We start from the raw sequence: 24,915 nt of genomic DNA, 5'->3' as shown, positions 1-24,915 counted from the left end.
TTTAAAAGCATAGGGTCCACAATCTTAGAGGTTGTAACTCATACAAATGTAACTCTCCCCCCTTATCATTCAGTGTCTGTTTACGACTTTCTCCATTTTGGGGTCTAAAGATATTCATTTGCGATTTTTTTGAAATTTTATTTCCGGAAATTTTTGTCTGGTTACGTTCCTTTTTATCATTTCTTGCGACAATGTTTCTTTCTGTGTTTAAAAATTACGACAGGAAAAGCAAAACCTTGAAAAAATAGATAGTTAATTTTCACTATATTGCTTTTATTTGATTTATTAAAAATTGTAGACAATATATATTATATGTTGGCAATTTTCACAATGTTCTGGAATTCGAAACGACCTTCCAAACTTCCTGTGTAGGGTCATATTTTGGCGCGATTTTAAAATGTATAGATCTACCATACTCATTCAACCCTGAAATTTCATAATGGAATGGTCTATTATTTGAAGAACCTTAATGTGTCTTCAGGGTTGGGTAAGTTAAGCACCTTTAACAAAATATTGCTTGAGTTTTACATTGCTGGTAATTTATCATATCACTGAGTATAATCCGAAAATTTAAGTTGATTTAATTGGATTTTATACGATCCAATTCCACAATCAAGTTATAATTACAGATAGCTATGCAGTTTTCTACTCTGGATGGCTTACAAGAAGTATGGAAAATGTTGATAACCAGGCTTGACGGTGTAAACAAAAGAAATATTGGTAAGTTGTATCAAGTGGAGAATTAATTTTTCATGTTTAATTCATAACATAACTTCACATGTCTTTTCCAATTCCACTTCACAGTTTATTGTTAAATTTCGTAGTTCATATACCTATATGTCTCTCTCTTACTTTGCTACAATTTCCTATATGTAAATTTGAATCACGATTTGGGCACAAGCTAAAAATAAAGTAGTAAGTAATCAGATACATATGTTAAAGTACTTTGTTGATTTCAAAACAATTAAAAGCATATATCAAACCATTAAACAGCAATCACTAGGTTGAATTCTTGTAAAGACTGCCGTGTATTTGAGACCTATTGTAGGTCGTTCATTTTCAGTTTTCTTTCATTCTGTTATTATATCGCATGAAGCTTTATTATATCACCTGAGACGAAGTCTCGTGGTGACCTATTCTAATCGCCTTTCTTTCGTCGTCGGCCATCGTCCCTCGTGCGACGATAAACTATTTACATTTTCGACTTCTCCAAAACGGTTGAAAGAATTTCAACGAAGTTTTGCACAAACCTTCTACGGCATAAGGTCAATCAAATTGTGAATTATATGGTTCCCACCCCTAGGGGTTTTTCTTCTCTACTCACAGATGTGGTAGAATCAAATACCATTCATTGATAGAAAGGTATTAAGATTCTTTACAAAAATGGTAATTAAATGACCATGCAGTCTCTAGTTTCCCCCTGGGGAAGGGGACTTTTGTTATTTTTCATATTTTTCAAAATTACCTCTGCTTCCTGTAAAGTAATTAATCCTTTCAATTTTCTCTGTAATTTTTATTAATTTTGCAAACATTATAATCTTTAAATACGACATTTAAATCAATATCCTCCAAATCACAATCCGGGCTATAGAGATTTTAATAAAAAATATGAACCTCGTGAATTTCTTCTTGCTGTGTAATAACCTTTCCATCATCCCATTGAATTTTTGGTATTATATTAGAAATGAAGTTCCTATTTTCTAAGTTAAAAAATAATTTGTGAGGTTTTTCGCCTTCCTCAATCCATTTAGCTTTTGATCTTATTAGACTGCCCTTATCTTTTTGCTCTCTTATTTTCTCTATACTTGATATTTTGCTTCAAGTTGAACTATTAAAATGTGTGCAAGCAGAATTTAAAGAAAAGAAGTATCAGAAATAGAAAGTTGAATATTCTTATATTCTTTAATGTTGATGTTATCTAAGTTATTAACTGGAAGACAAAACATTTCCTTATACTCTGTAATTCACTCTTTTACTAATTCTAGAAAGTTCGAAACATACATTTCTAAGACAAGTGTTATATAGACGGATCTTACTGAATATTTTTGTGATTGGCAGAATTTTGCTCCGGCGTCCCTGGTTTCAGTAATTTAGTCGAATCCGACAGAGAAAAACTAACGCTACGTGCCTATCTTGATATCTGGACGGTAAGTGCTTAAGTATAGTATTATTTATCAAGATGGAATTGTTTGTAAAACTTGTTAGATGATAAGATGCCTTACAAAGGTATTTTAACGGAATAGAGTGTATTCATGCCATTCTTTGTGTTCTACTTGTTGAGCTTTGATTAAAGAACTCAGAGCTTTCATTCATTAGGTTAATTTATGTATTCCACTGAGAATTATTAAAGTATTTCTCCTGCTTGTTTACTATAGGTTTCACAGTAATTTATGTTGAATGGTATCTTACTTCCATTGCAGATACATATGTACTCTGTTTATATTGCAAAGGTTTTATTAATGTTGTTAGCCAGGTTGACAACTATGTCTTTATTGCAGTAGTTCTAATTGTCTGTTACCACCTATCAGAGTAAGCATATCGCTCAGTTTACAGGTATGCAAATAGTGCAAATGCGTTTGTTAACATTGCAGATATCTACCAGTGAATTCTTCATAGACGAGGAAAGTTATATTATTCTCCGAGAAGGACTATTTTACAGTAGAGCCACCATGACGAAAATCATGAACCCAGACATTGTCGGCAAAATGTTTTTATTTGCAAAAAAACTCAACAAACTGGCTCTATCAGACTTTGAGCTAGGAGTGTTGTGTGTAGTTCAGTTACTTATGGGAGGTAAGCACAGTATTTCTATTATTTTCACTATTGTAAGCAAGCTTACTTTTGCGGCGAGTTTCATACCTACTACGTTTTCCAAGGCAATTTTATCGTGTAATTTACAATTATAATCTATTGTACTTTTTAGTTGAATGATCTTAGCGGCAAGTAAGAATTTTAATCTCCAGCGAAATGCACAAAAGTTAACCTAAAAAGTAAAGTGGGTTTACAGTATTGGAGACGTATATATTCCTTTTAATGCTAGAAATACTAGTCATTGTTTAAAGGGAAAATAAAGCGAGGCAAATTCTGTTACATAATCACGGAGCAAAACACGTAATATGTAGCAAAACATCAAACAAAACCTATTGACAAATTCCACGACATTGTTAAGTATTTAAATCGATACCGTTGAAATTCCAAATCGTACAGCATTACGATTAAGCAATACAATATGTACGCTGTACCCACAACGGAGCCAATGTAATTAAACAAATACAGTACATAACCATCGAGGAGTTGGTGATTGTTTAGACAGGGGCATGCATCTAATAAAGTAAACACTACTGTAAGAGCGATTTCATAATTAGTTCTAGATAAAATATGTTTTACTCTACTGGCAAGGACCAGGTTTCGGCATACAAGACGTCCACTCACAATGTTTTATGGCGGACAGCGAGCGAGTTTGAACATTTCACACACATTTCAACCACAGGGTGCATTATTTAGCATATCACAGTAAAACCAACTAATCTGACTTCCATTAAAAAAGGTTTGTTTCCTATATCTGAGCAAATTTTAATGTACTCTAAGACTTAGACTGAATTGTCCCTTCAATGCTCGGCCAATGATATTTGGACCATTGTCATTTCATACCTCATATGCCATCATCTGTTGTGTTTAAGACGAAGACTAAAATAGGCTGTGCCTGATGTCTAACCCTATTGACATTAAAATATGTTTTTGTCAATAAAATTTCTAAACTGAAATCTGTTATGTTTACGACGTATGTTATCTGAGAAAATACTGTTTCATGGTAAACCGTTTGCCTAAAATTTGTTATTTTGTATTGAAGATGAACTTGAGTTGGAAAACAGGGAAGCTGTGGACGAACTCCATTCTCACTACCTAGATGTCTTCATTTACACCATCTCCCGGAACCACCCTTCCACCAGTAGTCGTCTGTTGGTAGACGTATTCCGGTTGTTTCCCCTCCTCAACGAGATCAACAAACTCAACACGGAAATCTTGGCCACCCATAAGATGAAAGGTCCTAACCTCGAAAATTGATAGCCAGACACATCGAATACTTGTTACCATTAATGGTATAAGTGCTGTTTAAGTGGTCAAGTGTATACATTTAATAAAAATTAGACAGGAAAGGCATTTTGAAAAGAAACTCTGATAGAAAATCGAAAAAAAAAATCCTTTTTCTTTTTTTCTTTCTTTTATTTTTTGCTTTTTTGTTTTGTTTTTGTTAACGTATATTGTATCTGTTGTCATTGTATCACTTATATATTGTATCACTTTTTATCAGTTTTGAGAGTACAGGTAACATGACGTCATTTCTCACGGGGAAAAACGAGATGTTAGCCATGTAAAGAGAAGTTGGAGTAGATGTATCCGGTGAAATGCGATGAGGGCTATCTGTGCAATGATGTAAAATATGTGATATATTTGCTTATTTGCTTCTGGTTTTAACGGTTGAACATATTCTTTCAATGTTTTACTCTACACTACATTGTCAAACCCGGTAACGTTCGGTTCATCAGACATACTACTAGTAAGTTTAGGCGGATTGTGTGGGTAACAGACGATGTTATATTCGAATATGAAAGAGTAATTCATGTTACCGTAACCTGCATATTTCAAAGTTGACTTTACATTATGAAAACAAGCAACTAAAAGACATAAATGTAGCATGAGCGTCTTAAACCTCCTATTGAAATCCATTGAAAACTGTTGCTCGATTCAACCATGTTGAAGTAGGGCTGGTATAGAGTAAAACACGTTTATAATGAACACACTTACAATAAATCCATGGCTATAATGTAATAATCTTCATTCCTCGTCAAGTTTCCTTTAAGATGTAATGTGTGTATAACGAACTATGTTTTTAACGAATCATTCGTTAATCATAGTGGTTCGTTACCACCGCGTTTTACTGCAATCATATTATTACGTAGGTAATTAAACCGGTAAAGTAAGGTTTATTTGTTTGAAGCATTCAATTCTTATGATGTTTTCCAAGATTTTTTTCAATTCTTTTGATTTCGTGTGGCCGTTATAGGTATTGATTCAGAGCCATATGCTTATGCAAAAAATGTGTATAGCAATGTACCCGTGATTCAATTCAAAAGGTAACAGTCCATGTATGCTTACATGACTCAACCAAATCTAATCTACATAACACAGAAATACCATTTATAGTTTAAAATCAAAAATCGATCATACGAAAATGTCAGCAAAGACATTCAATGGGAAAGTCAAATCAATCACTCTTCTATTCAGTGACCACGTCCATTATTTAGTGTTTTGCATGTGTCACTAGTGTAATTTGATCTAGAGCGGTTTTTATTGGCTGCATTGGTTGTGATAATGTTGGCTTAGAAGCCGAGTACGCTGTAACAAAATGACGCTTTATTGTTTTACGGTGAAATGCTTTAATTTGTGTTCATTTCATATTCGTTTATAATCATCATTTCATTTTATCATATTTTTGCACAGACCAGCATATGTACTCAATCACTTAATCATGTACCAGACAATCAAGGCATGACAACAGAAAAATCAGGAAAAAATTATCAAAACTTTAGTCTTGGTTACGCACGTAAATAAATTTACCTCTGGCCTCGGGATCATGAAACAATTTTAAGTCCAATACTGTCTTAAGTTTAGACTTAGCCAATCAAAGATGGCGTTACAAAAAGTTACGTCATTAATGATTGGTTAAGTCTAAATTTAAGTCTAAGATTGTTTCATGATCCTTGAGTCTGCAGGTATGTTGCTTATAAATGTCTTATAATTTATGTACTGTCAGAATCTTACAAAAACGAGATAGGAAGCTAGAAGGATAACAATGGTATAGTTTAGTAATTTTCAGATAGTGTGCGTAATTTTTTTTAAGAAAAAATAATATCTTGACTGATATCTTATTAAAAATACATGCACTTTCTTTTTGAATACTATGTGCATGATTTTCGAAAAAGAAACAGGTAAAATTGGTAATGTTCATGCTTGCAAATATCACATTTAAACATCTAAATCGAAAACTCATCGTAACAGACCATGATGTTTTACCTTAAATGTATGTCAATATACTGAAAAGCAGTAAGTCAATTCAAAACATCTCTATGAATATATTTCTGATAGTGTAATCATATGTTGTTAATATTTACTTAGTAATCAACAGTTAGATTTTTTTTCGAGAAGAGTGATATTATATTGAATTGTGTGCATGTAAATATGCTTTGATATCAGTAAACGTAATTATTGTGTAACAAATTACATATCCATCTGCTTGAAAATTTCATGCATATGACTACTGTGTATAAGCCTTATATGGAATTACTTCCTTGCCCCATACATTCTATATTTGATGAATACCCCTGTTAAATGTGAAAGAAAATGATATTTTTATATTGCCTTTGAAGATTATAATTATATATATATTAAAGGAAAGCATGTTTTTATTTTACAAATTTTAGAGAATAATATTCATACATTGATTGCTCAGTATCTGTTTTTACAACGAACAACCAGTTAATATGCTATTTTTGAATTGGTTGTCAGTGAGATGCTTTACAATTTTATGAAATATAGATACTAGTAGCTAGATATTGCCTGATCGGCGGACATTTGGAATCTGTGATACATTCGAGTGAAACGTATACTACCCTAGTTACAAATTGTGCGAGTAATGTACATTCACTAGTGCTAAAATCAACTTTATTCTGTATTGCCTATTACAGAGTTATCTTCCCTTGTGGGTAGGTATTGATTATGATGTCACGTGTTTGCGAGCGTAACGTCACTCTTCTTTTCAGAACATGATCGCATATTTGGTATGTGACTTAATAAGAAATCTGAATATTATAAAGTACATTATGTGAAGCTCAGAATGCGAAATTTAAATTTTGGTATATTCGGGGTCAAGTGATTATGAGAACTTAAATATCCGCGAATAAAATGTAAAGAATGACAAGAACGAGACCAGATGATGGTTATAAATTGTAATTAGAATCAAAGGGAAAGTTCTCCATTATTTCTTTGAAGGCTGAAACCAATGGCACAAGCTTGGCAGCATTCAAATGTATATATATATAAGTATACATGTTTATGGAGAATTTAAATGTGCTTGGATGTTATAAAGTAGTCTCCCTGAGAAATAAAACAATCGTGTAGTTTAAGTCATAAAATTATGTTAAGAAAAGTTTAAATTAGACCAACTTGACAATCAGAGTTTCTATATCTTCATATTTCTTCGGTGAAATGGTTTCAATTTTTTTTTTTAGGAATGTTGGTTTAAAATCATGTGACTTACCTCTCGTATATAACCAGAGGACATATTTGTTATTTGTAATGTTAAACTGTGACCGACTTTAACATGTGAGCCGTCACAAATTTGAAACCAGCGGTCATGTGCAAAATCCTTGGTAACAATACATGTGTTTGTAAACTAGCATTAAGTTGCTTTGTAGCATTCTTTTGATCAATACATGTATATATTTCGTATGGGCAAAATATTGCATAATGAATGTTGCCACGAACCGTCTTTCATACTACATAAATGGACATGATATTTGATAAAAGTGTGGATAAGATATCTAAAGAATGTATTTATACATGATGCTACTATTATTTATAACGTACTTATTTAAGCACTAGTTTTTAGCGCTCTTGGTGCTGTCTTTGAAGCGCTAATTTGTGTACTGCAGTAAATTTGGAAGAACAAAATATTTCCGGTATTTAATCACCGAATTGCACAAATTTATATCCGCGCTAATACATCAAAATCCTAATTTACTGTTTTTCGCATTTGTGATGAAATTTGACTGCGCTAATTTAGCATTTACAATACATGTATTTTGTTTAACCGAAATGGTACATAATGTTGATAGGAACTGTTGTATTTGATATCGTTAAACATGATATTTGATGAATTCATGTGCTTATACGCTACACAACATTCCAATGTGATGTTATTGATACGTTATCCCAGTACATAAAATTATCATGATTGGTCGCGACATCACTGTATACGAAGAATGTATTTGAAAAAATACATAGAGGTGTTGCCCGACTCTTTGTGACGCCCTTGGAAACAGTATTCCGTCTTTGCATATTACAGAGTTAGCTTCCTTGCGGGTATGTATCGATTGTTACGTCATTATTTTATGAGCGCAATTCACGTCGTTTTCTCCAAAACACATGACGTCACAATCAATACCTACCCGCAGGTGCAGATAACTCTGTAATATGCATATTCGGAATAAACATTTCATGTATTTGCTAAGCTGCATAATGCTGTTGTACGTATTCCCGGTACGCCAGACCAATGGTAACAAAATATTTGAAATATTTATTTTTGTATAGACGCATCCATGTGAAATCAGTTTCGTCTTGTGGCATTCCATGACAAAGAATATTTCTATTTCCGACTTTCAATTAAATATTTTATGGTTGTTATGGGATTAAAATCCAAGTGCTGTGTCAAATTAAGTATGTTGAAATAAAACAAAAATATAAAAAAAAATTCGTCTTTGATGCTTTTATTCTTCTACTGTTGCAGGACAGTTTCTACTTTTCCTTTCCAATACCAATCCTTTGTATACATGACATGAATCTTATAATACAAAGTAAAAGCCTTGTATTGTTACGAAATTTAAGTCAAGATAGACGGTTTGTTTCGGTGTCGAACACCATAATAAATTTTGTATAATGTGAACTACGTACTGTAAACCAGCTTCCTTTCGCAGCTGTCTATATATTCTGCAATTTCCATTTCAAACAAGTTCGAAAAGATTAATATTTAATATTGAATTGAATAAATTATGTAATCAATTCACAGAGATCAACTTTCGTGAATTCATTTCGATCGCTAAATTCGGGATAGAAAATCGCACACGAAAGAAAGTTGGTTTAAAGTATTCCGTTTCTTTTTCTTCTCTTAACATCCGAGGCAAGTGCTTCATCGTATGAGAAAAATAACAAAAGGACGGAGAGAAAAGCACCATTCTTTTATCTTATCATTAATAATAATAATAATTTATGAGAGTATCGATATCACTACAATGGGGAATATTAAAACGCTATTGAATAAGAAATCCCAGAGGAATCTTGGCGACCACCAAAGAATGATCTATGTCTAACAATGGAAAGACTGAGTTTTTCTCTGCTTTCAAAACTTTGAATACATCCTACAAATAAAATTCAAGACAGATCCATTCAGTAATTTCTGAGAAATAGATCAATGATCAAAATTCAAGATGGTGGCCTCCCGGCCATCTTGTTCACCGATCAGTCCCAAATTACAATATGCACAACTATGGCTCTAGGGAAACCTGCATGTGAAATTTGAGACAAATCCCTTATGTACTTTCTGAGAAATAGCGGTAACAAGAAATGTTAACGGACGGAAGAAAGGTGATTTGAATAGCCCACCATCTGATGAAGAATATTTAGGCAGTGGATCAGAAATCGTGTTAATTATTTTGACGAATAAAGGATTCATCATATGGACAGATCAGCAAACCAGGCTGTATAGCTTTATTATTTCCTCATCTAGACTTTGTCAAGTGTCAATAAACAGGTTACAGAAAAGGACGTTAAGCTTGAAATGAATGTAACAAAATAGCGAAAAATGAAGGGAAGTATACGAACATTAAATCGGAATGTGATACAAGGATTTGTAATCCTTTTATCTAAACAAGAGGCCCAGAGGGCCTGTATCGATCACCTGGTTTGTAATGCCAAGTTATATTCTGAATACATAAAATTCAAATTCACTCAATGGTTTTAACACTTCTATCACACAGCAACACCAGCCATCCATTCCAGTTGTACCGGGATACTTCAAATTATCCATATTTCCATACCAACAAGTGAAGAAGACATTTAAAACTTTAGAAAAAGGACTGTAATTTCAATAAGCAATAATCAAATATACATTGCACATCAAAGTCCAATGCCAGTGACTTCCACTGAAGCTGTAATGTAAATTATGAGAGAGTCAATGTTATCTTGCCAGTACTAGTAAATTTTTCATTGTGACCCAATTTAGCACTATCTCTATCTGTATAGACGAAGATATGGAAATAGAGATAAGACCATAGAGAATTTAACAACCCATTACAATCTCAACTCATTGCTGGTAATTATATATAAACACAACACAAGACAGTCGATAACAAAACATAAGATTTTATTTTTTTCATTTTTTCTTTTCATTCAAAAGATCCAGTATTGTAATGACAAATTTGTATACCAAATTCCATTGCCTGTCTTATAAATAAACAGTCACTTTTACACAGATAATACCCATTGAGTAGATCTGATAGTCTCAATGCTTGAACAAAGCTGAATTAAACAACTTCAATTGTCACCTAACACAAACTTTCAGTTTTTGTAGTAAAAGAGATCATTAGAAAATTATATAGCTGTGAGCAGAACAGGTACATAAAGTATACATATCGTAAAACACATCGTAAGTAAAAATTCACGAAAGAATTTTAAATGAAAGATTAAGAATCTATAACAAAATCGATAAATCGATTCGGATATAAGTTTGAAACAAATAACAAAAGGACGGAAAGAAAACTTAAAGAAATGGATTTTAAGAAATGGATTTAAAGAGTGGGATAATTGCACCATTTTTTTTTTAACTTATCATCAACCTCGGGTTTTAAATAGAACTGTAAATGAGTATAGATAACCTCTTAGACAATTTAAATTTAGCTGATTTCTCAGACTATCAACTATATTTGATAAATGTCAAAATCAGGTTTTGTATCCAGGACAGTATAATTTATTATTGCACATAAAAGAATAATAGCCTGTGATAATAAATGCGTTTGACATTCTAACATTTCTGGGTCATTTAACTGAGAAGATAAATAGTAGGCCATTGTAGGGCATTATATCACAAGTCCTCCGCTAGCCTGTATAGTGGCTTTGTCAAGTACTAGTCGTATATTTTTTCCATAGACAGTGTGGGAAAGCCAGTGTGGCGCCGTACAAGGGCCGCTTCACGTAAGAAATTTTGCTGTAACTATCGTTTTACAGAACCGATTATATTCCGGTTTGGTACACGTATTCGAAGTAGCATCCTATATTCTCCAGAAAATTATTTCTTTCAAAATAAAGCGTATTTCAATCAACTCCGATACGATTGATTGATTGTCAGTTTTGACGTGTAAATTTTATCAAGGAATGTATCCATAGTATCGAATTCGTAATTGACCGAAATACCACACTGTTTTGAAAGATCTCAAAAAAGATCTCAAGAATCGAAAGAAGGCTATTGCGGTATGGAGACCAAACCGCAAAACAATCGGTGCAGACGACACAATGTCATAGCGGTCCATGTACCGTACATTTTGATCACGTGGCTTTCACACACTGACAGGTCTTTACCATCAAAATCTGGCACGACTATCATTCACTAATTAAACCACACCAGGCCACCTAGTATTATAATACCTAATAATAGGGTAAGGCAATGCTGTCTGGGCTATTATGCAACTACTGTTTATGTTATTCATAAACGAGTGATATTTCAAATTATCATAATAATAGGAGCCATTGCACAATATACATGTGAAGTTGTTTCATGTATTTCAGCATCTTTCACGATAGTGCTTTGGAAATGTTACATTAATACAATAAATTGCAACTATCCACATTTTCCTGAAGAAAATGCCAATATGTATATTCTAGTTATGTTATATTTGCCCATTACCGTTGACTAAATAATGTAGCTAGATATTCATTTTACCCTTCACCTGTTATGAACACTTTGTATAAGACAGTCAATGATAATACAAGGTTTCCATCTGAATACGATAACACAACCTCTAACAATGCATATTCTCATCGTTCAGACAAAAACAAATCGTAATATAAATTTCCATTCTAATATAACATGAATTACAACCACTGATATTTCAATACATGTACATATTGTGTATATTTGAACATATATATAACTACATATATATAATAAATATCAATTCTACCATCACTTTAGCTGCTAATAATAGTATCTGTTCTAACAAAGCAAACAGCATTACTCTCCTATAATCCAACTTCTTTTCGTGGCGACCAATTTTCTAATAAAATTTTCACGTCGATCTAAATTCACGATTTCGATTGTTTTATTGTGGTAATTTATTTTCATGGAGTCTATATAACCAACCACGAAATACGTGAAATTTAATTACACACAAAATTTAATTGGTTTAATGTAACCCCTAATTAAAATAACCTTGCGACCTAACAGTAACTGTTGGTATCACATACACGGACATAAAAGTAACCATTTTCTCACTAGTCAAGGTCCATCATACAACAATAACATGGGAAAGGACAGAGACTTCAATGAAACTAGATAAAGCAAGATCCATAATTTTATACTGTTCTTGGTTCTTCAGTTTTATTGAATTCAGTAAACAAATAAAACATAGCCTTATTTGGAGATTATCATTTAACACGTCGTGCAAATAAATATCTGGGTATGTCTGTTACATATTTTCAACATTATAACCATCGATTATCACAACCAACATGGCAATGCTTAAGGATTATGAAAACAACTGGACACGTTCTTAAACGATTATCGTAAATCAGATGGACAATGATAGACGATTTTCATACTCAATAATCAAGTGTTAAACATCAAAGAGTAGCCATAATTAACAGAATATTTTCAATCAATAACAATTATCAGTTAAGGAATAGGCTAAACTAATCCAGGAACAGGCCTAAACATAAACAGAAGTCACATCGTAATTCAACATCTATTAATTCATTGTTTAAAGGAATTGTTTTTTCTGACATGGTATTCCCCTTATAAGATCACATCAAATACTGGATTATTTTTCAAACATGAAGTAATAAATTTTCAAAATCTAAAACCAGCCATGGATGAACGATAATAGTTGTTAGTCCAAAATGTATCATACTATGGCTTTCAATGCATTATTTTTTATTCAATTCTTTTTCTTACTAATACATGTACAACAAAGTTTCAATATTACATTAATTTTTGACTTGTCCTATTTATAAAAGTAGGTCAAATAATCAATAACAAAATATCAAAACAATATAAACATCAAGAGACAATAAAGTAAGACATCAACAATACATAGAAATAAATAACAAAATTTCTTTTAAAAAAAACCCACGAGAACTAACAAATGAATATACCTATAAAACTGAACAAACCTGAAGCAAGACTTAGCAGAGATATTGGGGACCATTACATCATATAACTGATATAAATAACTTTAAAGTCGTGCATTTAAATAGTTTTAGATGGATTTCATAATGATTATACATGTGGAATTTTAATTTTAGAAACTACGCAATATGATTCATGGATTTCGGAAAATAGCAGATAAATAAAATGTAAAATAAGATAATATAAAAGAGTTCAATGAAAAATCAAGATCGGATTTCTTAATTAATAAATTAACAGATCTAAGAGATCTTAATTGCAAAATAACATATTATGAATTGAATGGTATACAGATATATGACAAAAATGTTTGAAACTCAAATTAAAAAAAAAAAAAGTTCATGTCTTCCAAAAGTTTACCTACCGTCTAGGAGCATTAATTACTTACATGTACATATGTATTTAGCATGATTCTAATGCATTATAATGATACATTTCAGCAGTTCTCTCGTGAAGAACAATTCACTATGTACATGATATTTTATGCTAATAAAATAGATATAATTTACATGATTTCTTTTCTTTTTATATTTAAATTTCCTTATTGAAATTAACAAACTGCATATAAATGAAAATTAAAAAAAAACTATTGGTGGATGTAACACTTTTGTGACTTGATATGCATGACTTAAACACAACTAAATAAAACGAAACTCCCATTGAAAATTGCATTTCACAACGTCTCTGTTTAGTAACAATTTATTCCAGTTTTATGTTTTTACAGTGTAAACACTGTTACCTTCCTACTTTTTTCAAAATGTATTATATTAGAATATTTTTTTTAATCAAAATAAACTTATTTCCCTTTTCGATAAACTAATGCTGTTTTGATTGTATGAAATATAAAATCCAAAATTTGTTTTCAATAAATATTTATAAGAATATTAATATTTTGTTGCAAAACCATTATATTTTCAGTCAAAATCGTTGATTGAAAGCAACACATGAGAAAGGCTTCACAAATACAACAATGGAAGTAAGGTATACATTTTGGCCTTTGCTTGCACCAGTGTCCTGCATTGTTTAATTATCACAATCACATATTAATACATACCAACATATTATTCTGTCACATGTCATCATCACTCTCTCTCATTATTTATTATTTGTTATGTATCAGTCTCCCACTCCATCATGAGTCTGTCTATTAGAGTCCACCTAACACCTCTCCCTGTCATCCTTACTTACTAGAACATTCTGCATTTCTTTGTGGTAGTTTTTTTTACTTGCACCATTACTCTCTTCATATTGTTATTTGTATAGTAAATGATAGTACAGTGAACAAGTTTTCCTGTATCCCTCTCCCTCCCCCTGTCTATCACTAAGATTCAAATCCTGCCATGTTGCAATGTGTCTGTGTCTTATCATCAACCCGCAAGTGCAGACTACAGAATAACTGTAAGTAGTTAGTACAATCAATCATATAATACCTATACCTTCAAATGTCTAAACGTAATCATTCAAAGAGTTCACTTAATGTATATGTATATACTAATAAGCCTGGGGAAATCTATCATTCTATTTTCACCTTCTCTGTTCCCTAGAATACAGGACAACATGGGATGGATATGGAATTTTTTTTCTCTGAATTCATTTTAACAATTTCATAGGGCAAAATAAACAAGCGAATTCGTGGAATTTTCCATCCCATGCTTTCAGGACATATTGTAGGTAAACATTATTGAGGTTAGGTTTAACCTTGGTTGAAACATGAAAAAACAAACTGAAGTCTTATTCGGAAGTCAAATAATGTCCGCTGAAAGTGACTATTAAACTTGGCTAAGCTTTTAAGGCATTTAACTTTTATACTAACTTTTAAGAAAATCGATTTACATTTGTTACAATTATTGCACAGGGAATGGCAGAAAATGATGTTTTCAGTACATCAAAGGGCCATAACTCCACAACATAATGTCGGCAAAAAGTGGCAATCAAACTTGGCCAAGCTCTTAAAGGCATTTGACCTTGTTACCAAGTTTGAAGAAAATCAGTTAATATTTATTAGAGTTATTGCAGGGAAATGGCAGAAGATGACTTTTTTATTAAATCAAAGGGCCAAAACTCTGCTAAATAAGGTCCGTCGCAAGTGGCGATCAAACTTGGCCGAGCCCTTAAGACATTTAACTTTGTTACCAAGTTTGAAGAACATCAGTAAATATTTATTACAGTTGTTGTACAAAAGTGGCAGAAAATTACTTTCTTTTCAGATCAAAGGGCCATAACTCTGCTAATTAAGATCTGCCAAAAGTGGCGATCGAACTTGGCTAAGCCCTTAAGACATTTAACTCTGATACCAAGTTTTTACAATATTAGTTTTAACATTTATTAGTTATTACACAAAAACTGCAGAAAAATGACATTTGTAGTAAATTAAAGGGCCATAACTGTAGTTAAATAACATCCGCTGAAAGAGTTGATCGAACCTGGCCAGGCACTTAAGGCATTCAACCTTGCTACCAAGTTTGAAGAAAATCAGTTAATATTTATTACAGTTATTGTACGGAAGTGGCAGAAACTGACTTTTTTTTTTATTCAAGCGAAGGGCCATGGCTCCGCTAAATAAGGTCTGTTGAAAGTCGTGATCGAACTTGGCCGTGTCCTTTAGGTATTTAACCTTATTACTAAGTTTGAAGAAAATCAGTTTACATTTGTTACACTTATTGCAGGGAAATGGCTGTAAATGACGTTTTTAGTAATTTAAAGGGCCATAACTCCGCTAAATAAGGTCCATCGATAGTTGCGATCATTCTTGGCCGAGCCCTTAAGGCATTTAACCTTGTCACCAAGTTTGAAGAAAATCGGTTTACATTTATTACAGTTATTGCAGGGAAATGTTACAGACAGACAGAAAGACAAACCCAAATTAATATCCCCCGTTTCGGAGAAAGCTGGGGATAATAATAACTGGAGGAACACCGACCATTTTATGACTAGACTATGACATCTTTTAGATTTAAAGTAATATTTATATCATATTAAAACCATCCCCTTTTCAACCTTTAACAGTAAGAATCTACAACTTGATCATAGTGGCCAAAGTCTTGTGCTTTAAATTCTGGCTCTAAATTCATAAACAAGTCTTCAGTCCACTATTTTCAGGTTTCATTAAGGACATAACAAAAACTTATATCATTGTTGCTTGGCTAAGCAAAACACTAGAGTCTAAGACTGATTTATGATTTCAAAACAGGAAGGTGGATATTTTCTGCATGTCGTTAATAATAATAGACTGTTACAAGAATATTCTTAAGTATTTTCTTATACAGACATTGAAGACAAATGCACACCCCTGAATGACATTTACATGCACATAAGCCCTTCAATCTCTGAGCGTGACATTTCACTGCCATATTGCACAAGAATTACCATTTATCACATAATCATTTCACATTACCATATGTGTTATTCAACAAAAACTTGTCAATTAGTATTGCACAAAAACTATAAATATGTCATTCATCTGTCAGACTATTATTTTTAGGTATACCGTATCCAACCCAATGTCATTCTTCTGTCTGGCCATTATTTATAGGTATACTGTATTCGACCCAATAAGCTCACAGAGCGCTTAAAGCAAACAAGGGGGCGCTTAATAGAAACAAATTTGGACTAGCCTTTCATAAAATTAATCTACAAAGTACCATAGATCAATTTGCAAAGGAAATCAGTAACAAAATCAATACAGTTTTCATATTTTCAGTCTGCATTTCATTTGAAGTAAGTGAAATTGGAGCCTTAAAAGGTAGAGGGGCGCTTATAGGGATGGGGCGCTAATTGGGTCAAATACGGTAAATCAATACCTTTCATAGAGTAAAAACCCTTCTCATATAGAACGTTACATGGCATTTTAACCTTGTAACAACTCCAACAAGTAAGCAAAATCATCTTTTAACAAGGATGGTACCTCGAATTAAGTCTATTCACATAACTTTATAAATTACACTGAACATTACAACTGCTTGCTGACTGCTGATATATATCAATCAATCATCATAAAAACAAATATTTACTTATTGTATACTGGTAACTCTATACAATGTGGATGTCTGAAGGTATTTGTACTTCTAATTTACAAAACAAAAGATCATAATAAGTGCTGGTTTTATGTGAAATCATTCAGTCTAGAAGCACTGTACTTATAAAGATAAGTAAGGAATTATGGTAATTGGTTAAATATGCAAATATCCACTGACACTTGGTGCAATTGTTGAAACATACATAATTATATGCTATTTTGCCCCTGACCTTCAACATTACATTTTAATTAATGTGTAGACATTGCAAGTTATTGATTTTAATGTCTACTTTAAATCTATCATGAGTACAATTAAATCAGCCTATGTAATATATAACTTTTTAATATGTATATGAGGTGTATACATAGCATCAGTTAAATATTCATTTGAGAAAATTACGGTAGGACAAAAAATGCATATAGCAACATATATATTTTAGTGACAGTTTTATCTAATGTGTTTACAATCAAATAACATTCTATCACAAAGTCAATAATTTTTCACATGAATTTCATATGAACAGGAGCAAATAAGAGAATTTCATGTATGCATTTATATCACTATTTTCTAATTTCATCTGGATATGAAAAAGTTGCAAACAGATTTTTTTTCATAGTGGTATGGAAAAAATTGGCCAATTAGAAAGACATATATCCTATTAAAATTTTTTTAATTCGATTTGCATATTTGAATAAATTATTAGGAAGTAAGTTTTGTAAAGAACAACCTTGTACTTGGTCAACATCATACAACTGCCATTATTTCATGCATTTAAATTCAAACTTAGTATTTATCTGTTATTGTTGCCATGACAACCATCAAATTCATTCAGACTGAACTTTTAAACAATGTCAATAGTTTTTAAATATTTTATACAGTTAAACCTTGTAAACACCAACTCATCAGAAACCCTGTATTTTGTTGGTCTGATTGAACTTGTTTAATCAAGTAATCTCAACTTCAATACCGTATTTGACCCAATAAGCGCCCATGGTTCTTAATAGGACCAAGTTTGGGCTAACATTTCACAAAACTCAAAATGGGGAAATGGTGCTTATGGGGATAGGGGCGTTTATACGGCCAAAGCAGGTACTTAAATAAGTTGAAGCTTTAACAGTCATATCACGACAAATAACAAAATATGACTGGTTTTATCTACACACATATGTCAAATTATTATAATGAGTATGATATGGATACTTATAGGGATTCTTCATAATTCATCTAAAAGCTTCAAGTCTACCTTACTCAATGACAAGTACACATGATGTGACAATTAGTGCAAGCAATCAATCACTTTGACACATCACTTTGATACTTTTTTGTATTTTCTTATATATATTTTCTGAATCCTATTTAATATAAATTAATTTATTATTGTTATTGAGTGTATGTCAGTCATATGTTTTTAACAAATTTTAACCATATTCTGTAAAGTTATTTCTTTTGATATAGTCAATTTTAATTAGCGCAATGAAGAATTCCCATTTCCACTAAAGTTCATATACAGGTTTGTTTGTTTGATTAATTAACGTCCCATCAACAGCTATGGTCATGTAAGGATGGCCTCCCATGTATGTGGTGTGCTGCATGTATGTTGTGCGAGGTGCGTGTCTTGGGAGACTGCAGTATACTCATGTTGTGTCTTCTTGTATAGTGGAACTGTTGCCCTTTTTATAGTGCTATATCACTGAAGCATGCCGCCAAAGACACCAAGCAACACATACAGGTATGTACTTTTGCAATAACCGATAGAAAGGCAAAATGTGATTTATGCAATCATATCTCAGCACATCTTTCCTTAAGCGAAAAGTGCTAAATTGCAATTACGGTAACTGCTGAATATGTATGCTTACAGTATCAAGGTGATATATGGTCATATATGATTGATGCGTTGACACATTAAGATATTTCAATATTACAGCCTAGTGATTTTAACAGCGGGGTCATGATCATTCATTAAATGGACTTTTAATTCAGAATGAAATTGGTCAGAACAATGAACCTTGCTTCTCATAAGGTATGTGTAAAGCAATGGGGCCAAGTACATTATGTCATCAGCTTACTTGCCAATTATGATGGCTCAATTTGATTTGAAGTAAAGACTTTATCACTACTCACTACTACCGGTAATCGTAAGTTGTACACATCTGAACTTTTTACTGCAACCAGTGTCTACAATTAGTTTTTTTAAAGTGAATGCTGAACTGAAGTGTCTTAACTTAAAATGCGTCCTTAATGTTGCTGAATGGCCTGACAGCTAAGTCCACAGGTAACTGGAAGTTAAACTTACTCAATCTGTCCATGGATTTCAGTGAGTCATCAAAGCCTGAAAGACAGAAAGCACTAGTTTCTTAAACAGTAAATTTGCATTGGGATAAAAGACTGTATTATCATGTATATGACTGAAATATCATTTCCATGACAATTACTGTTACACCCTATATAAAATAAAGACTTAAGAAGTTTTAGTTTAACTTAAACCTGAATTACCATAACAACCAATCTGATTAAATATTTGTTCTTGACTTGTATGTTGCCTAAAGATCTGATGGTCATGTTCAGACAATCACAAAACATCATCAAAAAACATCTGGTATTGACTAAAGAGCATCATGCTTTCATAAGATCATTGACATTACATGTACCTTGGAAACTAAAACGTTCACAGAAGTTTAGAGACCAATAGCTTTAATTGTATTCAATATTAACACAGTAGTTCCTGTTACCATAAATCTATTCAACAAAACATATAAATGAAAATCTACAAAATTTTGACATCTTTAGACCTTTAACTAATTCGAGGCTTTCTTAAGGGAAAACTCATTGAAGTCTAGGTAGTGTTGTAAGTTCCAAGAAACTATGTTTGACAATCTAATCTAAAATTTCAAAGGCGACATGCTGATTATATTATGCCAAAGGTCATTTGAACTTGATGTCCATGGGCATCAAAGAAGAAATCAAGCTATAAACAGGGCCCAGTTGTTCAAAATGTGATAAGCTTAAACACATTTCTTAACAAGAGGCCAAGAGGGCCTGTATCGCTCACCTGGTGTTTTTAGTAATTATCACAAAGACTCTTACAATTAGAACAATTAGCAAAATTGACTCAAAAATGTGTTTAATTTTGAATCACAACCATATAATGAGGCTATAGATACCATACAAATATGCTATCCAATACATAGGTTCAGAGAGGAAGTGATTCTATGAAAATAGTAGCCTAATTGACCTTTTTGGCCCCGCGCCACAGGCCCCAGGGGTTCAGCCCTATCATGTGTACAAATTCAAATCCCCACCCTAGAAGGTTGCTACCATTGCATTATGAGTGCCATCCCATGCTTAGTTGCAGAGAAAAAAAATCCTTTTGATAACAACTAAATTAACCCCTTTTGACCCTTCCCCTCAGGCCCCCTAGGGGTATGTCCTATCATGTGTACAATTTTGAATCCACACCCTATAAGGATGCTACCATTGCATTATGAGTGCTCTTCCATGCTTAGTTGCAGAGAAATCAAAGTGCCAAGGCCACTCATAGATGATGTGAATGAAGGACTCAAACAAAGGAATAAAAGAATTGGTTATCATAACATGTTGTAGAACATTGTATTTATATAATGTACATTGTTGTGTATCACTTTGCTTCGCCAACTTTTGACTTATAAATCATGGCCATTTGTCAAATAAAAAGTTATAATTTGGTTACCTTTTACAACAGTCCTTTGATGATATGGAACATTGTTGCAAATATGTTGTGTATCTTTGTTTAAACACGGGCCCACGGCTTGAACAAATAGAACAGCAAGTGCTATGCAGTGCAGTGCACTTTCACTACGGTAACATAGTAATGAGGTTTAAAGGGAGGCAACTCGAGCTTTCACATCTATAGATGGAAGAGAGTGTAGTAATTTCATCAGATATAGTTCGGTTTGCTACGGTATGTTTACAGGAAAAAAAAGAAACATGGAATTAATGTGGACTAGAGATTGACACCACATGTATAATTTCTATATGTATTTGTTTGAATTGATCTTAGTTATATAATTAAAAGGTAGCTATAAATGCAATGAAAGGCCTAATAGCAATGACGTTTAAAGTGAGGCAACTCGAGATTTCACATCTCTGGATGGAAGAGAGCATAGTAATTTAAACAGATATAGTTCGCAACGTCAACCAAATAAAAGACTTTTGCAAACACATTTAAATCTTATTTTTTGTATAAATCATTAAAACAAACATAATTAATCATCATTTATAGCATCAATTTTGTACCATTCAACTAGATAGATAAACTTTGAAAATCTACTGCAGAAGAATAAATTAAAAAGGTGTTGTGTGTGATTTTCGGGAATACACAAGATCTGAACCAAGATCAAAACGAAATAGTTCTAAGTAAACATCATAGATGCTGTGAATGAAGGACTCAAACAAAGGAATAAAGAAATTGGCTTTTCATTTAAATATAGAATTTAGTAAACTATACATAAGTGTGCAGTGTTGAATTTCGGAGTTTAATAAAAAATGTTTGCGATATGCCGTATTTATTTTATGATATTTGAAGTTTTTCAAGAACAATAAGTTGAATAACTTATTATCCTGAAATAAATGTAATAAATTTTATTTCTAAATTATTTTTGAAATAACGATTTCAACACCAATGAAACCGTTCAGAATCTGAGTATCATTTTTTCATAATTCTTTATTAATTGCTAAATTATCAATTTCATCAATGTCTCTTCAAAGACAAAAAAATAATAAGTAAACATTTTCGTATCTTAATATCAACTTAACATTGAAGAATAGTTTCGGAAAAATATAACAATAGAAATATTACCATTTCCGGATATGTTTTGGTTTCCTTTTTAGAAAACTAACATGTGCTGCTTTGACGACTTTTGACTAATAAATCATGGCCAGATACTTTTGCCAAATAAAAGGTACATTATTTCATTATGTGTATCACTCAGATTTCTTTAAAATTCACAAGAACGCTAGCCGTTAACATCAAGAAAACTTCATGTAATGTATCGGACTTTAGCAAGTCTTCGTAAGCCTAAGTTTAACTGGTTGGCGAGATATTATCGTGCAGAACATTTATCATGAGTTTTGCTTTGCCAACTTTTGACTTATAATAAAAGATGGCCATATACCTTTGTCAAGTTAAGGGTACATTATTTGGTTACTTATAACAGTCAAATTTCTTTTCTTAAGAACGCTATCATCCAGAAAACTTCCTGCAATACATCGGACTTTAGCAAGTCTTCATAAGGCTACCGTACTTTACACGGCAATATAAGTTCATTTGTCACTTTAAGTTGCTCGTACATAATTAGATCTATATTATCATTATATTTTGTAAGTTTATGTTGATAAATTTGGTACTTTTCCCCTTTCAATATACCGCAGTTGTCCATAAACAAAAGACAGAAATCCCAGTGACAGATCAAGGGAGGAGGCACGTACTCAAAACTATTAACTTTTACTGCGCAATAATATCTCAGATATAGTTCGTCAATACAACCAACACAAAAAACTTTATAAGTGTTATAAGAACTTTCTTTTGCAGTTACCTTCCTAACATTTTATTACAATAATCGATCATTAGCATGAATTACGTAAAATTTAAATAAACATACACAATCCAAAATCCACCAAAAGTCTGTCGCGGAGGAAGACAGCGAAGAAGGCGTTGTTCATGATTTTCGGGAGACCAGTGTTCTCGGAGTAATACAAATATCATAGAGTCCCAACTGAACACTACCCCATGCTTAGTTTCAGAGATGAAGTCGTTTATATGTTAATTGCCAAATTGACCCCTTTTGACCCCGCCCCTCAGGCCTCCAGGGGGTCAGCCCCATCATTTGTACAATTTTGAATCCCCAACCTATAAAGATACTACCATTGCATTATGAGTGCTATGCCATGCTTACTTTCAGAGAAGTCGTTTATATGGAAATAGCCAAATTGACGTCTTTTGACCCCACCCCTCAGGCCCCCAGGGCGTCAGTCCCGTCATGTCTAAAATTTTGAATCCCCATTCTATAAGGATGATACCATTGCATTATGGATACTATCCCATGCTTAATTTCAGAGAAGAAGTTGGTTATATGGAAATAGCCAAATTGACCCCTTTTGGCCGCCCCTCAGGCCAATGGGGCCGAGCCCCATCATTTGTACAATTTTCAGTTTGTAGCCCATAAGGATGCTACAAATCAAATTTTGTTGAAATCCGACCAGCGGTTATGGAGAAGCAGTCGATTCCTGATGGACGATGGACGACGGACGCTGGAAGCCACAGTATGGCATTAGCTCACTTTGGTCCTTCAGACCAGGTGAGCTATTTATAGCACATTAATTTTTCATTTCCCATTTGATGCAAAACTTGTGATTATATCTTATCTATAGTTAGCAAGTAGGTAAATAATAAAATGCTTCAGAAATTTAAAAAAGTTTTTTATGTTTGCTTTAAAAACAAGAGATCCCAGAGGGATCTTGGCGCCCACCAAAGATTGATCTATGTCTGACAAATGAAAGAGGGATCTTTTCTCTGCTTTTCAAACTTACACTTCTTTTTTCTGCTTTTCAAACTTTAAACTATCAAAATCCAAGATGGTGGTCGCAAAATGCAATAGGCAGAACTAGGGTCCTAGAGGAACCTACATATGATATTTGAGAACAATCCCTTCAATACTTTCTGAGAAATAGCGGTAACAAACTTTAACTATCAAAATCCAAGATGGCTACCTGGCGGCCATCTTTGTGACTGATCAGTCCCAAAATGCAATATGCACTACTAGGGTCCTAGGGGAACCTACATATGAAATTTGAGAACAATCCCTTCAGTGCTTTCTGAGAAATAGCCGTAACAAACTTTAACTATCAAAATCCAAGATGGCTACCTGGCGGCCATCTTGTTGACCGATCAGTCCCAAAATGTAATATGCAGAACTAGGGTCCTAGAGGAACCTACATATGAAATTTGAGAACAATCCCTTCAATACTTTCTGAGAAATAGCGGTAACAAACTTTAACTATCAAAATCCAAGATGGCTACCTGGCGACCATCTTGTTGACCGATCAGTCCCAAAATGCAATATGCACTACTAGGGTCCTAGGGGAACCTACATATGAAATTTGAGAAAGATCCCTTCAGTACTTTCTGAGAATTAGCCGTAACAAACTTTAACTATCAAAATCCAAGATGGCGGCTGGTCGGCCATCTTGTTGACCGATCAGTCCCAAAATGCAATATGCACAACAAGGGTCCTAGGGGAACCTACATATGAAATTTGAGAAAGATCCCTTCAAAACTTTCTGAGAAATAGCGGTAACAAACTTTAACTATCAAAATCCAAGATGGCTGCCTGGCAGCCATCTTGTTGACCGATCAGTCCCAAAATACAATATGCACAACTAGGGTCCTAGGGGAACCTACATATGAAATTTGAGAAAGATCCCTTGAGTGCTTTCTGTTAAATAGCGGTAACAAACTTTAACTATCAAAATCCAAGATGGCTACCTGGCGGCCATCTTGTTGACCGATCAGTCCCAAAATGCAATATGCACTACTAGGGTCCTAGGGGAACCTACATATGAAATTTGAGAAAGATCCCTTCAGTACTTTCTGAGAATTAGCCGTAACAAACTTTAACTATCAAAATCCAAGAT

General features: G+C 33.0%; 2 protein-coding genes across 4 annotated transcripts in view; one reads left to right on the top strand and one right to left on the bottom strand.

Annotated features, from left to right (window-relative positions):
• The window catches only part of LOC138329380 (uncharacterized), a 36,971-nt gene extending 28,460 nt beyond the window's left edge, over positions 1-8,511 (top strand). For both annotated transcript variants that reach the window (XM_069276323.1, XM_069276324.1), the window contains exons 5-8: positions 630-720; positions 2,059-2,147; positions 2,592-2,793; positions 3,851-8,511. In XM_069276323.1, coding sequence (XP_069132424.1) covers positions 630-720; positions 2,059-2,147; positions 2,592-2,793; positions 3,851-4,065 — 597 coding nt within the window. In that variant the 3' untranslated portion in view covers positions 4,066-8,511. The remainder of the gene's footprint in view (positions 1-629; positions 721-2,058; positions 2,148-2,591; positions 2,794-3,850) is intronic.
• Positions 8,512-10,181: 1,670 nt separating this feature from the next.
• The window catches only part of LOC138329379 (RUN domain-containing protein 1-like), a 31,415-nt gene continuing 16,681 nt past the window's right edge, over positions 10,182-24,915 (bottom strand). For both annotated transcript variants that reach the window (XM_069276321.1, XM_069276322.1), the window contains exon 17: positions 10,182-19,576. In XM_069276321.1, coding sequence (XP_069132422.1) covers positions 19,470-19,576 — 107 coding nt within the window. In that variant the 3' untranslated portion in view covers positions 10,182-19,469. The remainder of the gene's footprint in view (positions 19,577-24,915) is intronic.

This window comes from Argopecten irradians, chromosome 8, assembly GCF_041381155.1.
Source record: "Argopecten irradians isolate NY chromosome 8, Ai_NY, whole genome shotgun sequence".
NCBI lineage: Eukaryota > Metazoa > Mollusca > Bivalvia > Pectinida > Pectinidae > Argopecten > Argopecten irradians.
The sequence above is the reverse complement of the archived record's forward strand: the minus strand, read 5'-3'. Positions and strand labels throughout refer to the sequence as shown.